Source organism: Podarcis liolepis (assembly GCF_965112155.1).
Source record: "Podarcis liolepis genome assembly, chromosome: 5".
NCBI classification, from domain to species: domain Eukaryota; kingdom Metazoa; phylum Chordata; class Lepidosauria; order Squamata; family Lacertidae; genus Podarcis; species Podarcis liolepis.
This window is the reverse complement of record NC_139556.1, coordinates 49048432-49066036: the sequence shown is the minus strand read 5'-3', so window position 1 is coordinate 49066036 and position 17605 is coordinate 49048432. Positions and strand designations below refer to the sequence as shown.

At 41.1% G+C, this 17605-nt stretch overlaps 1 protein-coding gene across 40 annotated transcripts in view; it reads left to right on the top strand.

The window, feature by feature from the left end:
• The window catches only part of TACC2 (transforming acidic coiled-coil containing protein 2), a 172682-nt gene that overhangs the window by 120505 nt on the left and 34572 nt on the right, over positions 1 to 17605 (top strand). For all 40 annotated transcript variants that reach the window (XM_083506055.1, XM_083506087.1, XM_083506052.1 and 37 more), the window contains 3 exons: positions 3994 to 4142; positions 9942 to 11262; positions 16937 to 16997. In XM_083506055.1, the coding sequence (XP_083362181.1) occupies positions 3994 to 4142; positions 9942 to 11262; positions 16937 to 16997 (1531 nt within the window). The remainder of the gene's footprint in view (positions 1 to 3993; positions 4143 to 9941; positions 11263 to 16936; positions 16998 to 17605) is intronic.

The window sequence follows — 17605 nt, the reverse complement described above, 5'->3', positions numbered from 1 at the left end:
ACATGGCCACCTCGAGTGCTTTTGACTGGCTGTAATGTGTCATTGATCTGTAATAACACTTTTTGCTTGAGTAGATGGAAGGCAGAGTAGATGGAAGGCAGTGTGGGTAGGCTCTGATTTTTGTGTGCTTGGAATGTAACCTACTGTACAAAGGCGAGAGTTGCATCCATTGTGCCACCCACCTTGCTTCTGGCCCCACCCACCCATGTGGTCCCTGGAAGGTTGCCCACAAGTGAATGTGTCCCTTAGGTGCCAGTGCTTAGCTTGTTAAGGTCCTAAACAACTTCAGACCTATAAAGAAGCACCTTCTCCCATAACCAGCCAATGCCCTTGTCCAGGTTCCTCCAGCATTGTCCTCTAGGGAAAAGGTTTGTCAGCTGTAGCCTCCTAGCTGTGGAATTTCATCTCAAAAGGAGCCACACCTGAGGGCTAACACCACTCTTTTGGACTCCAGGGGAAATGTTTTTTATTCCCTCAGACATTTCAAGTTCTATTTCTGTTCTTTTATCTGCTATAAATTTTATTTGTGATATTCCCCCCCCCCACAGCGCAACCATACCTTTTTGTAAACCATTCTGCACACCATTTTGATGAATGATGAATGGCATAAGCATATTTTAAAATACATAAATGCATTAAAGTGCTACTGCTAGGACCATTTGTCATACCATGTGTCTGTATAAATACACAATGTATTAGAGAGATAGATAGTATTTTTGGAACAGAATTGTATTTTATAGTTGATTTTAAGTAAACTAAATGAAAATCCAAATGGTGACCTTCCACATTACCCACCAACTGAATTTTAGTCTTGTGCCTGTTTGATTTCTGGCGGAGAGCGGTGCGCCATTGGACAGTGTTGACATCTGAGGCAACATTTTCACCTTGCCTCTTCATAGATCTGCTGCTGAGTTCATGCTGTCACTGCTTTTGGAGAGGGAGGGAATGGCTCAAGCTTTCAGGAGCCAATAATGAATAAGTAATGCATCTCAGTCATGTTAGTTGGATTTTGTGGCGTGTCCTCAGTACAAGTAAGAGCACAATGACTGGACAGTTCAGATGTTGCAGCCTCTTAAAAACAAATTCTAAACAAAGTAGTTTGGTGAAATAAAGGGTGCAATAAATGTGCCATTTTTGAACCACACATTACTGGCAAGTGTTTGAAACAGGATATTGAGCTGGTCAGCCTATGTATGCTGGAGACTAATATTTGAAGCTTCCCTAATGAAAACTGCATTTTTATTTAAAAAAACCCTATTTTTATCGGCAACAACAATGTAGGGTTTTTCCCCCCTGTTCCAGCAGAAATGTTTTCTTTTTCCTGATTTAGTGGAGGGCAGCGAGGTGAACCCCAATCATGCTAGAGTCAACATAGTTTTCACCCGTGATATTTCAAGAGATTGAAATGTCCCCACAGGAGTTCTTTGCCAAGACCTGTGGATTTTATTTTTCTTTTGCAGAAGCTCTTTGTTCACACTGATTCACAGCCTTAATGCATTGGGAAGTGGGGCAGGGATGGGCATAGGCTAGAAGCAATAATAACAATAAAAACAGCAAATGATGCCTTTGCACGCTTCATAGACGTGGATTGAACCTGCAGACAAAGGACGTGTTTGGGGAAGCAATAATAGTCTGCTAGAGTGTTTCTGTCAAAAGCATTTGTGCATGTTGGTGTCCCTGTCCCTGGCTAGAGATAACTTTATTTGCAACAAGCTTGGCAGAAAAATAATAACCGGGGAACAGTATTTAGTAGAAATCATTTGGCTGCCTCCAGGTGTAGTAATAGGCAAATAAGTTCCAGAGAGAAAGGTATGTTCTAAGCAGCTGCATGCTGATTCCCATTGTAGTCAGGAAGACTAAAACCTCATTGGCATTCTGCAGAGATAACAGAAGCGAATCCGGTCCATCAAACCACTTGAGCTGTCAGGAGCAACACTGGGGGCTTTTCACCCGCAGCCCACACAGGCTTTATTGTACGGAGAAAGCGATTTAAGTGAATGTAATAGGAATGCAAATCCAGCAGTTGCTCTTCGTCACTTTAAGAGAAACCCTCTCTTGTGAATCTAGCAATTTGTTGCTTTGCAAGGATCTGCGCGCTTTCCTTTTGAGTCTGGCGAAGTCAGGGAAGACCTTCATCTTCTCTACTGTGCATCTATCTGGACGGCTTCTAGACTGCTTCCTCAGGAGGAAATGGCTTTCACCTCATGGCAAATTTTGTCCCCCATGCAGTGGACGCGTTGGATGTGGACAGCTGTGAGAAGCAGCGGAGACTACAGTCTCCAAGCCATGCAGCGAATCCCTGGAAATAGGCAAGTCAGCCCTAGTCCTGTCTTTCAGGAAACTGTCACACCATTAAATTCATTTTATCAAAGGCCAGAAGGAAAAGCTGCCATTTGACTAGCTGAAATGCTTGCCTAAGCAGTTTTCAAGGCAATAGTGTGCTACATTGTTTGGATTTTTTAAAAATATCCATACATATATATAATCTCCTTTTATATATATTTGTATTCCAGTGTTTCCCATCCCATTCCAGTTCATTAAAGGAAACAATATCCATTCAGCTTTAATTCTAGAAAGACTACATCCTCAGTTGATTGTCTGCTTATTTAAATTTTGTTATTGTAGGCCTTTGTATTTCACCATCCTCATTAATCCATCACATCTTTATTATATCAATGTTTCTGTTCTGCCTCGCATATGATAACGTTGGCTCCACTTTGCATCCTCGTGTTTCACTTGTTTGCTGTCATCATATTCCTTCTGGATTATTGTTACTAATTATTATTAGGCTGCCTACCTCCTGTACACTCAAAGTACATTTTTCCTCCAAAGAATCCTGGGAACTGTAGTTTGTTAGGGTTTCTGGGAGTTGTAGTTCTTTGAGGGGTAAACAACAATTCCCAGGGTTCTTTTTTGGGGGGGGGGTGCTTTAAACATATGGTGTGTATACAGTCTAAGTTTGGGACAATGTGTTTGGTGGAAGTGTGATCTGGATAAACTGTATAGCAGGGTATATAGATTAAAAATAAGACCTTGAATGAAAGAATTCTGAAGGGAGATGGGGTATCATTTCAGATAGTGAAATGGGCACAGATGTTTTGGCAGGAGGAGGGTTGGTGGAGGGGAAACAAGATTCAGGAAGATCCATCAATCTGCTTTTGAAAATATTTTAAGTTTAATTATAGAAGAGCAGCATGCATTAATAACATTTGTTGTGATTCTAGCTACAGTATCACCAGGGAAGTGCAATCAGGCCCCTCTCTCCCAGTTTAAGGAAAGGAATTTGTTTAATTTGCCTGAATAGCTATTGATAGTACACAACTTGCGAGTGAGCTGGAAATAAAGATAGCATTTGTGGTATGAAGTAAGGAGGCTAGTGTGAAAAATGGGAATTCTCCATCTCCCTAAATGGTGCCTCCCCCCCCCCCATGTGAAAGGCTAGGCAGCACCCAATGTTACTCAAAGCCTGTGTTCTCTTGTTTTGTAGGAACTCACACTCTGCTGCATATCAAGGTAGATTGAACCGGGATTTAAAAGAGCTTTATGCAACTCTCTTAAGGGTATTTCCTTATTAGGTTTGCTTGCGCTTGTGCCAAGGAAAATTCCAACATCTCATTGAAAGGTCCCATTGGCATTGTTTTAGTTTGCCTGGGCTGAAGCCTCCTTTATGTTGAAAAGGCAGGCTTTTCCAGGCAGTATTTTCTTTATCCTGTGTGCATGTTTGCTTTTGTGACGCCTTGACATCTTTCATGTCAGTATTTCTTCAGGGTGAACCTGGAAACATGATATTCTTTTCCAGAAATCATGCTGCAAAAGGAAGCTCAATATCTCTGAGAAATGCAGAGGTATTCTGGCCTCAAATAGAGCTCTCTGCGTTTTCCAAGTATCGTTTGTTGTGTTCTGTTTTGTGCAGGTGATTTTGAAGAAGTAGCCTGTATGTCCCTTTCCCCCCCTTTTCTTTTTTTACACCTGTATTTGTTTCTTTGTGTCCAGGAGTTCAGACTCTGAAGAAGCCTTTGAGACACCAGAATCTACAACTCCCGTGAAGGCTGCACCCGTGCTACCACAACCACCACCGGAAGTTGCAGTGTTTGACATAGAGGAACAGGAAGTAAGACCTCAGCTTCTATCCGAAGACACAGGTAACAATTATACAATGCATGGGATGGGCTTCTCAGAGTATTTTGGTCACCGGGGCATAGCTCCCTCTGCTGGATCTGTTGGAGTGTTAATGGTATAACCCTCCACATCTTTTGCTCAGCCTGTATATATGTTTAAATAAATCATATATCACAAATTTGGCACAAACCTTCTGTGAACCCCTTCTAAAAGAAACCTGAGTTCATGCTGCACCCCTGAGGGTAACACTATGAAGCCAGCTGCTGGTTTTTCTGTTGAACTGGAGTTCTCCTCCCATCCCTTTTGTGCCACACTGACTATATGGTCTCTAAGCTATTATACTATTTTAATCCACCATAGGACCCCACCTACTCACTACTTGGCTTGTTTAGTAGATATACAGAATAGAGGCTAAGGAGTCAGTCCCTGCATATTTTCTTGCAGCACAGCATACGCAGACTACACTACTAGTATTTTGTGTGTTGTACAAGCTTATACCAACTTGTGAAGTCTTAGGACAGTAATTTTAGTATCTCCTGCTTAGAACCACCAAGCTGTGGCTGTAAAGATAAGGCGCCAGAAATTGTGGGCTCACTGTTGAGCTCTCTATTCCAGCAGCAAACCTCTGATATCAGTAGAAGCCACTCAAGAAGGTAGCGCTGAATGTCTGTGCCCATCTCAGTTGCTTGGGATATGGGAGAAGGCTAATGGTCTTAGTCAGATATCCTTAGTTTTCCCCATAAAGCTCAAGGAAGTCAGGATAAACTAGTCAAAGCAGGCAGCTGTACATGACTTGGTCACATCTCCTTGATGTGTGTGCACAGGCTTTTTAAGGATCAGCATCATTTGTTCACATTTTATATGATTACTACAAGAAAGACATGCAAACACACAAAGTGTGAAGAGGCCTTTTACTATTGGGATTTTCCAGCAGGATGTACATACTACCCCCTGCTTTTCATTTGTCTTTTTCCTGTTTCACGTAGCTTTGTATTTATTGTTATCTGAACAAAAAAGAAGTTAATTTCCCCCATTTGCCAGAGAAATGTAAATGAGGAAGGAAGATCACATATGCTAAATAGGATTTGGAGTGCAGTCTTTAATTACAGAACTAAACTGTAATTCATTCTAAACTCCCTGATTCTTCACATCCTTTTTTGCTTCCCCTCTGTCTCTTTTTCTTCAGTCCCCCTCTCCTCTCATTCCACCTGCCCACCCTGAGGGGAAAGTGCCTCTGCCTGTAGTTACTATAATGCACTGTGCTATATTCATAGTTGTATACTTTGAAAATTCTCCTGAGATAAAGGAAGTAGCCTGGACTTACAGTTATGCTACAGTTATGTTTTATAACACTCCTATTTTTTACCTTTACCTGTGGTCCTTTTGGAGGATCTCCTATTACTGGTAAATAGGTTAAATTGCGCAGCATAAGACTCTTAATCTCATGCATGCCCACTTGGAGCCACACTTTGAAGGCTGCTCTGTTGCAAAGCTCTTGATGGAAAAAGGCACCACAAAAGTTAGCATGAAAGTGAGAAATATAAATTGTACTTTCAGCATTTGACGAACTCATATTTTTGCCTTGGGGACCATCTCGGTTCCCAAAGTCTAGTATGGTCTTTGCCAGACTCTATGTGTAAGATGTATATGTTCCTTAATGCAACAGCAAAACTCCAGCCTCTGCAATTAAATGTCATGAGCAGCAAAATGCCTTTGTTGAGTCTGCTTTGAAGTTAAAGGGCAACATTCCTTTCATTTCTGACTCAATTCTGGTGTCAAAAGGCTAGGGTGTAAAGAAGCTTTCTATAGCCACAAAGCTGCATTGTTTGATCATTCAAGTCTCTCTGCAATAGCCCTTCTGCCAGATTTTCCTCTTTACATTAATACATGTCACAGGGTTATTACGGTGGTGTCATAATGCTATAGTTAACAAAAGCCCACATTTTCTAAGCCTTGCATGCACTCCTAAAGCTGTAGTTACAAACACCGTGAATGACTCTGGAATAGGCTAGTAGATGACATAGAATTGGGCGATTTGTATCTTCATTTTTTAGTAATAATTTGAGTAGCCTGTTGTGAGTGTGGGGGAATGGTTTGAGAAGGCACATTTTTGCCTGTTTCATCTGGCAGGAATGGGGAGCCGCTCAGCTGGTTTGGGCCAAATTTGGTGCTCTCTAAGCTGGTTGTCAGGCAGTTGGAAAGCACTGAGCAAGGGACTTGGACAGGTGGGGCAGCACAGCTTACCTGTCAACCATTTGACATCATAAGGACATTGGGTGATTGTCTGGAGTATAGTTCCCCCCCCCACCATCAAACTTGGCCCACGGAGGAGTGAAAAGGATCTGGATTGCCATGCCAAAAATTGTCACTCACTCCTGCATTAGGTTAATCCATAGTTTAACAAAAATTATGATTTAATGCATATACGTGATTCGCTCCTCTCACTCTGCTGACTGTGCTGTGTAAGGGAGGAAACAAGCCACAGTCTGGCTTGCCCTGTGGGAGCCCAGGATCAGGGCTTGTTTCCTCCAAACCAGCCATAAGTCGTAAGCCAAGGACAACACTTATGTTAAACTATGGCTTAATCACAGAATCATAGAGTTGTAGAGTTGGAAGGGGCCCTGAGGATCATCTAGTCCAGTGCAGGAATATGCAGCTGTCCCATACAGGGATCAAAATTGCAACCTTGGCTTTGTCAACACCACTCTCTAACCAACTGAGCTATCCAGGCTGATAAGCTGCTGTCCGGAAATACCATTACACATTAATTCACTCATTATCCTCAGTAAAGGTTCCTCCTAACATTTCTGGCCATGAGAAGATAAATTATAAATGTATGAGCCACAACAAATGGATTTCAGAAAGGGAGCGAGGCTAAAAAGACATTTAGCGATTCAGGACTTGGGGCTTGCACCCCTGCCTCAGCTGAATAAATAATGCAGAAAGAAAGAAAACACCCACCCAGGAATGTTAAAGAATTAAATGTTAAATTGCTTATGTTCTAACAAAAATATGTAGCTTAAAACTGGTCTTCATTTCGGGGTAGCCAATATAACATTGATTTTTAAAAGGGGATCCAGGAAAGTACAGTTCAGTTAGCCTAACATCCTTTATCGGTAAACTGGTGAAGAGCATTGTTAAAGGTTATTTGATCAAGTATCAAAAAACAAGTCTTGCTGAAGAAAAGCATCAAGGCTTCTACAAGGGGAAGTCCTGCCTTAAAAAGTTATTTTGAGTGCATCAGCAAACATGTGGAAAGAGGTAGTTGCACAGAAGGTTGGTCGTTGCCACTGTCCACCTTCCCACTCGCCCAGACTGTGGTGGGGCAGGGGGCCAGCAAAGGGAGAGGAGCACCAGGAAGGCACTGGGCACAGGTGTTCATTGCTATAACCTGGCCTTCTCCTGCCCTTGCTGCCACCCCACCCTATTCCAATCCTAGAAAGCAGCAGCACTGTAGCAGCTGAGAGGTTGGCACAGGTGTTGTGACTGCTGATACCATTTAATATATGTTTAGCACACTCCTTATCAGTCAAGGTACCTGATTTAAATCATTCAAATTGAGTTGCTTTACTGATAACACAATTCTATGCATATCTCCCTAGAAATAAGTCCTATTAAATTCAGTAAATGTACTCCCAGAGAGATAGCAACATAGGATAGTAGCCCAAGGCCTCGCTGTTTGAGTAGGTTCTATTGAACACAGAAGGAATTACAGAAGGAGTAAGTGTGTCTAGGATCATGCTACATGATTACAATCCCATGCATGCTTACTTGGGGCCAAGGTCTGTAGACTTACTGTGGATAGGCTCAAAGTTGAGCTGCATTGCATTGTGTACATTTAAATTAAAACAGAGCAGCTACATGGATCTGTTGGGGTCTCCTTAACAGGAGCTGGATCAGTGTCCAAAAATGAGCTCATCGTGTGAAAAATGAACAGCAGCTCAGCTGGCAAGAGTAACTCTAATTAAAAAGCACACAACAAGAGCAGAGCCAAACACAACCCTCAGAGTGGGAAAATCACCCTTGCATCAAGCCACATCAACCCTATTAATGATGGGTTTGATGGGAAACTTGGATTCTTTTTGTGTGCAGAATAATGTGAACTTACAACAACTGCTTCTGTATTTTGGAATGTACAAATGTGTGTTACACACACACAAAAATGCATGGGAGAACATGGTCATGGGCTTCATGTGTAGTTTGGCACATTTTCCTGAGTGCACAGTTTGGCATCTTTTTTGAGCAAAATTCCAGAGTTCCTGTCCCTCTCACATATGCTATCATGTGTACAGCAGTGCCACATTGTCTGGACCGATAACTATGATCTGTGCCCTTCCATCAGTTTCAGCCCTGTGAGATCTTTTTGTGTTTATCTTCCTGCTAAATTCTCTGATTATGATCTTAGTATATACCCACAATGCAGGAGTAAAATGCAAGACTTAAGGCTTGTTTTTCCCTAAGCATCCCGTGGAAATGATTTAAAACATTCTTTTTTAAAAAATAGGCTAGATCCTCATTTATTTATCAGAGGGAGGCCTAGGCCTCCTTCCTGACATTCTGTTGGCCTTTAGTTCTTATGAACATGATGTATAAAGTATGCAAAAGCTGTGCAATATGACTCTGAACCCGATAATTCTTAAAATATATACACTGATTCCACATAGGTCTCATCCATCCCATAATTCAGCTTTGTGGTTCTTAAATATACTTCACACAGTGGGGAAGGAATGAGATACTCTACTAATCTAATCACTGGTTTTTTCATTTTTTTTCTTTGATGATCACACTTTTGGAAATAATTTTGAAGGGGGAAGACTTAATTAAGTAGCAAGTCTGGGCAAGAAAATGACTAGTGTTTAATACTCATCTTTCATATTACAATAATGGCTGTTTTGTCAAATAATGTTTTTAATGATTGAGCAGGTTTTCAAAAGGGGCAGGATGGGTGTGTTTCCAAATACACGGTATCTTTCATATAAAATGGCCCCAATTTGAATCAGGCCCCAATTCAAGCTTGTCTTGGCTCAAATGGAGGCTTCCACCATTTGTAGCCTAACTTTCAGAAAAGCGGTGTTTAAGATATTAAACATGTGTTAAGTTGCCAATAATTGTGAATGAATAAAAGTGGCAGCAAACCATTTTAGCAGGCAGGCAACTGCATGCGTTTTACTTAATTTATTTAGTACATTTATATGCCACCTCTTATCCATCGTGGAACTCTAAAGTGGCATTGACCCCTTAGCTTAGGTCTTGCCCTAGACCTGCTGAGCTTTAGCAAGGCTGCTGCTGCTTCGTCTGCCCACAAACTGTGCCCTGGCTAAAACTTCCATCTGTCCTTTTCTCTTCTTTCGGTTGAATTTAGACCCTATGATTAACCCTCAAATTTCTTTAAGTTTTGTCATCTTTTCCATGTAAATAAATGAAACCAAAAGTTTAATCTGCAGCTATATTCACATAACCACAATTCCTTACTGGAATATTGAAATAAGTTGTTAATACTCTTCTGGCTTTGCCCTGCATGGGGTCCAATGGGCTTCATTGGACCCCATGCAGAGTAAAATAATTGCCAGAGTGTTGAAGGGAAAACTTGGGCATCTTATCCTCTGGGTGTTCAAATGCTGACAGCTAGTAATCACCATTAGCAATTTGTTCTTTATGTCCTATTTTCTGCTTGGTGGTAGAATGGAAGTAGAAATGTAATTGTTTCTGCCCATGGAGGTGCAGCTACAATATATGATTGTGTAGAGATAATAGTGTACCCACCCAATAGCTATTTGAAGTTAGACCTTCCTGACGGATCACTTTCTCCTTTTCCCCCCTAGGGTTTTGTTCGGATACAGTCTCAGTAGCTGATGTTTCACATAGCGAATCGGTCGAAGAAAGCCCATTCCATCCTCCTCCCCACTCATTTTCTACTGTTTTTGATGAGGACAAGCCCATCGCTAGTAGCGGGACTTACAACTTAGACTTTGATAGTATCGAGGTTGCAGATTCTTTGCAAACTGCTGACTTCAGCTCTCTGGACACAAGAAGTTGTGACACCAAGTCACATGTTCGAAGAAAATCCACAGACTCCGTTCCAATTTCCAGGTCGACTTTGTCTCGGTCCCTTAGCTTGCAAGCTGGTGATTTTGATGGATCATCTTTTCTTGGCAATAGCGAGGCAGCAGGTTCAGCAACAGATACGTTTTGTACCGGTTCAAGCAGTGCTTCCAGTACTCTTAAGCGCACAAAGAAGCCTAGGCCAGCTTCCTTAAAGAAAAAACCGTTGGCCAAAAAACCTCCAGATGTCCCACCGGTGAAAGAGCCAGAATCATCTGACATCAACCAAGATTCCGTTGCCTCAAGTGAAGAAAAAGTGTCTGAGGAGAGGTTGGGGCCGACAGAACTTGAGTGCCCAGAGCCTGTCCAAACTGCTGCTGAAAAAGAGGAGCCCTCTGAGGCCCAGGCAGCAGCTTGTCCGTTTGACCCAACTAACGTTGATGAGATTAGCACATTTGGTGCTGGAGACAGCAAAATACAGGACTCTCCTCCTGCTAGCAAGAAACCTCCACCTCTTACGACGGCACCGGAAGCTGTGGAGGTGACCCCATCAGACACTGGGGGACAGGAAGATCCTCCAGTGAAAGGCTTATCTGTGAGGCTGGAATTCGATTATTCTGAGGAAAAAGGCAGCGGCGAAGAGCAACACGAAGGCTCGCCTCTGCCCAAAAAAGTGGGCAAAAAGCCTGGTGCCAAAATGCCACTGAGGAGGCCAAAGACTAAAAAGACTGGGGAGAAACTTGACAATGCCCCCACCACCCCAACCAAGGCCCCTGTGGATCCAAATGAGATTCCTGTTCCCAAAGGCTCTTATACTTTTGATATCGACAAATGGGATGATCCCAACTTCAACCCGTTTTCTTCCACTTGCAAAATTCAAGACTCTCCTAAATTGCCTCAGCAAACAACAGCGGCGTACAGTTTCAATCCAGATGTGTGTGAGGACACTATTGACCCTTTCAAGCCTTCCTTGAAGGTAGCTAGCTCTCCCACAAAGTCTCCAGCCTCCTTTGAGATACCAGCTAATGCCAGTGAGATCAATGGAACGGAAGGGGACAGCTTAAATAAACCAGCAAAAAAGAAGAAGACCCCACTCAAGACGTAAGTCAGAATGTAGAAAAATTAATATGCAGTATAAGATCCCACCCGCCAAAATGACAGTGCTTCTACACTTTCTTATACAGTCGTACCTTGGATCCCAAATCCCTTGGCTCCCAAACAAATTGGCTCCTGAACGGTCAAAACCCGGAAGTGTGTGTTCTGGTTTTTGAACGTTCTTTTGGAAGCCGAACGTCTGACAGGAGCTTCCTACAACCAATCAGAAGCTGTGCTTTGGTTTCCAAGTGTTTTGGAAGTCGAACGGACTTCTGGAACAGATTCCGTTCGACTTCCAAGGTATGACTTTATTTACATTTATGCAGCATGTTGTGTTGTGAGTATATTACAAGAGAACAAAACTAGTGATGAACTATTTTCATTGCTACTTCAGCGCTTCCTTCTCTAGCAATCTTTGGTGTTGGAAGCATTACAATTTTATTCTCTTTTGTTTTATGGTCTTCCTCTATTGGCTTTGATAAGGCTTGGCAACTCAACCCCTGTTCATTGCACAGCATGTAGAAATGAGGCTTTAATTTTGCCAAATGTGTAAGGTGTTCCACTTCAGAGAACGGTTGTCTCCTTAACTATGTCTGCGTCCAATGAGATTTAAGGTGTCTGGCAGAAATTGCTTCCATTTAAATGAATGATGGGTACTCAGACCTGCAGTTAAAGCTGAGATAATTTCAATACCTTTCAGACAGTTTTCTTCCAGAATCCCATCATGCTCAGCAAAGACCTTCAAATAATTTTTCATAAAATACATATACTTTTCTTCCAGATTGCATGTGGCAGTGGTATGTGATACAGCTTATCAATTCAGTGGAATAATAAGAGCTGTTCTCAGGATTAAGGGCTAATCTGTAAAGCCTTAAATCATGTGGATAAAATTTATGCAGAACTGAACTTGAAGGAAACTGTTCACATAATCAAAACACGGTCTCTCTCCAGAGTAGTTCTGCTTGTTTTAGTGGCTGACATATTGTGTGGAGATGTATCGTTTAACCAAGAAACCACAAATGCGATTGAAGTGAGTTTATTCTGTTTTGCGAGTTCATGCCATTCTTTAAGTAGAGCTACTCTTGGGTTAGTGGTTTGAAGGAATGCTTCCTGGAGGTTTCACTTCAGACTGTAGGATATTGTTTCAGATGGGGATTTTACTTTTAGTAATGAAATATGAAACTGTTGGTAACATTTTGGTGATTACATTTGTATTATAGTGTGTTTGGCAAGAGAAATAGCTAGTTTGGACATCACATTTTTAAACCATGGTTTAGTTTAAACTATGGTTTAATGTGAATGGGCAGAAAGCCCTGTTGAGTTCAATGGGATTGAGTGTGTAAAGGACTGCAACCTTGATTTTTGAAGATGATGGAGTGTGCAGCGTCTTATGCATCAAACATTATGGCATTTCAAAAGTACCTTGAATTCCCTGAAACTCCTCAGGCACAAAACGTTCTCTGGTTGTCAAAATAAAGCCTGTGTAATATTTTGGGATGGTATATGTTTGGGCTTGGTAAAGTGGAGAGCATGATAAGAATGAGATTTCTTTAATGGTACGAGGCTATTCTACAAGATACAAGGTGTGATTATGGGCGAGACCTTCTTTAACTCTTACTTCATTTATGCTTCACCTTTCTTCCATCTTGGAACTTAAGATGGGGTACATTGGGGAAATCTCCTACCCAGACCGTGACCAGATTCCCTATATTCCTCATCAGCTTTCATATAGTTGGTTACTGCAACAGACCATGCTATGTGACCATTCTTAGCTCATTTTCCCATTTGAGTCCACCATAGAGACAGCTGTGCATCCTACTAGAAGTGTTAGACAGTTTTGAGAGCAACCTATTGTTTTCTCAAGACTACAGCTTCTTTAAGGTTGCTGTTTCCAGGGTCTTGCAAGATAAATGGCACCCTTTCTGGGACACCCCAACCTTTCTTTTGAATTCTTTTCCATAGCTCCACACACCTTGAATGTTGTAGCTATTACATTTCCTGAGAGGGGCTTGAACAATTGTTCCACAGTGGGTCTTGAATTGGTGACCTCAGGGATCTTGAGTGTGGATTTAGCTGACATTACAGTGTTCAGCTTTGTCCAAAAGAGAGAACTACAGGGAGACTAGCCATTGAAGCTGCCATACAGCAGTAGACAAGAATGGACCAGGAAGTAATCCCTGACTCCCAAATAAAAGCCAAATGTCAGACTAGTTCACTGGTGTTAACAGCTAGGAGATTTGATATTGCTAACCTCATACTGCCTCTGTGAGGAGATGGGTCTATCAATATTTTTTGTTGCTTACAGAATCCCACTGTGACACTAAGCTTCTATTCTTACACACAGTATGCAAAATATACAATAGCTTATGTTTTGTGACATTTTACATTTCCAAAGGGTTAACCTATGTGTTTTAGTTAGTTTCACCAAGATTTGCCTCCTGCTAACAGCACTGAGGAGGATTTGCAGCCAAACAAAACCTTGCTTGATCACTCTGCAAAGTCATGTATGTTTGTGAATGAGAAGTTTGCAAGCTGTGTCTCATAAGAGATATTGAAGAATTCATTGCAATCTTTGTCCAGTTTAAACAGGAAAAATAAGACAGGAAGCTGTTAACTAAAATAGGTAAACCATCAATTTGCAAGTATGCCAGAACTGTAGCTAAATCAAGATAAAAGTATACGTGCATATCATATTTCACTGATTTTTGTCCATCATTCTTGAACACAGCAGTTTTAGTTATAACCAGCTGCCTTCCTTACAAGTAGCAAAGTGAAATATGCTCTATTTACATTTACTGTTAAAAGAAAAGAAAAGAAAAGTTAAGGGATCAACCAATTGCTGTTGAGGACATATTACGTGTATCTTTCTACTTTAAATATTCAAACATTTTAAACAGTTGATCCAGTGGCCTTTATCCAAAATTTAAAGCATCTAGGCTGATCTAGCTTCAAAAACAGTGCCCCATTTTAGATCTCAGTCTTAGGAAGCTGTTTGATGGCAGGGAAGCATCTCAGGGGACATATGTTTTGATGTGAGTGGTGTCATCTTTCAAAATCATCTTGCTGAAAAGAGATGGCATTCAGGCTGACAAGTGCTGAGGAGAGTAAAGCTGTATTTTCACACCTTTTGTCACACAAAAAATGCAGTAGTTGGTTTTTTGTGTGTGTGTTTTTAAGTTGAGCTGTCAAGATTTCAAATTCCACAGTAGCTAAGGCCTATGAAGATTTAGAACAGGGATGAGAACCTCTAGGTGTAGCAGGATTCCACCAGCCTTAGGAAGCATTGGCCATTAGTCAACAATGATGAGAGGTGCCATCCTGCAACATCTGGAGGGCCCACAGATTCTCTATCTCTGATTCATAAGGACGTTTGTAGATGTGTGTTGTGTGTGTATATATTTTAAATGCAGGGTTAAGTAAATTCTCATTTGTGTGCAACTTCCTGTTAATGGGTTCTTTTTTTAAAAGGGGAAATAGCCACAGGAAGTGGCAATCCTAAGTGGAGCAGCAGTGGAGGTGTATCTGCTTAATTCCCCACACAATTTTTTCCCCAATTCAAAATTCTCATCCCAGCTTCCTTGCTTCCTGCATGAGGAAAAGCATTTCTGATAATCTTGAGCGGAGGGGAGAAAGCAGCCTATGGGCATCTCCCACACCCTCTGAATGCACTGCTCAAAAGAAAGTTACAAGTGACTGCAACTGTCACCCTTTCGTAGCTTTCTACAAGTATAGCTTGTCTATGTCAATGGCAACAAAGTACCATGATTTGTTTTCCCTGAAGCCTTATCGGTGCCCTTTCTCATTTATGCATCCCGTGCAATTAAGCTAAGCCACCCAGAACCACGTGAAGGTAACCCACTGCTAGTGTTTGAAGTGGCAGGGATAGACATCAGCTTTGAAAAGTAGCTTTTATGGAAGAAGAAAGCATTTGGATTAGAGGGGAAAGACACACTCTCTCTCTCTAATTCTCTCCCCACCCCTGGATAAAGATGTTGGGCATAATCCAAGAACAGCAAGTCTCATTGATCAGATTTAAGCATTTTAACAGGGTGTTTTAGTTCACCTGATTTCATCTATGACCTTGGAAGGTTTGCTACCAGTGTTTTAGGACAAGGTGTGGGTTTCCTGAAGCAGAAACAACCCGTGGTGATTTTCCACAAATGCAATTAATGGAGTGTCTCCTTTGTGTCAGTCAGTTCCTTCTGTCTGTCTGTCTCTCTCTTTTGTCTTACTTGTCTTAGGATGGTTGAAGATGTGATGTCTGTTTGTTCTCTGTTGTAAGTAATTTTAACCCTAAATGTGCTTGTTATGGACAGGAATGCCTCATTTCATTTCATTTCATTTCTGCTAATGTGGGTTGTGGGTTTCCTTTGGTATCGCTGGCCATCATAGCTTCAGAATCAATTAAACTGTTTTAAACTGTTTTACCAGTTTGCATCACATTTGTTACATGAAAGGGAAGCTGCATGTTTGTGGATAAGCTTGAACAAAACAATTATTCCTGTTAAATAAACTCATGATTAAATAACCCCCCCCCAGTTTCATATTTCCAGTTTAATTATTAAATTTTTTATTTGTGTAGTTAGCAGGCCACAAATGGCATGTCACAGCTTTGCAAATCAGGCAGGGGGTTGGATTCTGGCACTTATCCACCACAATGACTTGCCTTGATCCATGGAGCCATGGCAAATCACACTTTTTGCATTTGTTGCACATTCACACTTTTTAAAGATGAAGAACAATGGGTGTTTTTTTCTTTTTTGTTTGCTTTCTATGACAGTGAAGAGGTGTAGTAAATATGTTTTTATAAATAATGCACAGCTATTCAGTGTGTGTCATGTACAACCAGGTAAGCTCTTGGCTTGCCACTAAGTGGGACATAGCTGAGTTTTGCTCAGCCAGTGATGTATGTATGACCGTTCTATAGTACCTGGTTAATTTCCCTTCTTTTCTCTTCCTGTTACAAAAGCTGGCCTTAAAACCTGAATCTTAAGCACTGTCTTCACTTGAAAGATTAGGCTCTGTCTAGGACTATCCTCTTCATAAGCTTATGTGTGTAGTGTCTGCTGAAGGAAGATGAGTAAGGTGACACAGTTCTTTTAGGGTGGAAAATATAGACTTGATATTGTCTCATCTTTGTCACGACCAAATTGCATGGCCTTCAGTATTTCACAGCCTCAGTTTCCTCATCTGTTAAGTGGGAATAAAAGTGAACTCTGGCCAGATTGATTTAGGGACAAAACTAAGGAAGACAGAGAATGGGTGATAGATAGTTTTGTTTTGTTTGTTTTTTAAGAAAAGAACTAGTTGTATGTTTGCTAGCACAGGATGCTGATGCAAATTAATCCATTGCTATTTGATCAAATTGTAAGTGTTGGCCCAGGTTTTGCAGAATTGCTCTGTTGGAAAATCACGAATTCTTACTGCTGTAATTGAAGGCTCCTGTTTCCATTATTTCAACATTTTATGAAGCAATGTTTGGCTCACAATGCTGTGGGCTAATCCAAAAGTGCATGACACAAAGGTGAGGGCCATGGCATGCTCCTCCTTGGTGCTTGAATGCTTAAGCTTTCTGAAGCAGGAAAGTTTTACATGGTGGTATTTTATTTAGCTCTGCACTGTTCTTACACTCTTGGTTTTCCACAGCTCATCGTACTCAAAATTTCCATTTTCTTTCCAGTGATACTTTTAGGGTGAAAAAGTCACCAAAAAGATCTCCGCTGTCTGATGCACCTTCACAGGTAAAGAGTACTGACAAGCTTTTTTATTTAAATGATTTTTTGTTAACTTGTCCAGTGCAAATTCCTGATAACTGTCTGGCAACCAATTCTCTTTTGGGGACTCATTCAGTAGGGATAGTAAACCAACATCTTCAAGTAAAATCACAGACCTAATATAATTTTTTGATAACAAAATAGAAATACACATTTTTTTTACTGAAACAATTAGCGGTCAAAACCTGTAATCCAAGCTTTTGAACACTTCAAGCATAGGTATTCAAAGCAAAAGTGAAAAACAAATGAAATAGATTCTGGTACAGTTGATTTTGCTCTGATAAACTTGAAAAAAAGACATTTAAAATCTTGTAAGCATGAATGCATTTAAGGGGAAGAAATGCAAATGATTTGCAGATTAGCTTGCTTAATGGCATAGCAAGGCTGAACATCGCCAGAGACCAAATTAAAAAATAAATATATTATAGATAAGCAGTCTAAAAGAAAAGCAAATGCAGGGGAGCTAGATTGCAAGGCATCTTTCCTTATTTGGTACCATAAAGCCAAAAGACACCTGATGCCATAAAGAGGGGGGAATCCCAAGCAGACTAGATCATTTGGAAATGTCATCAATT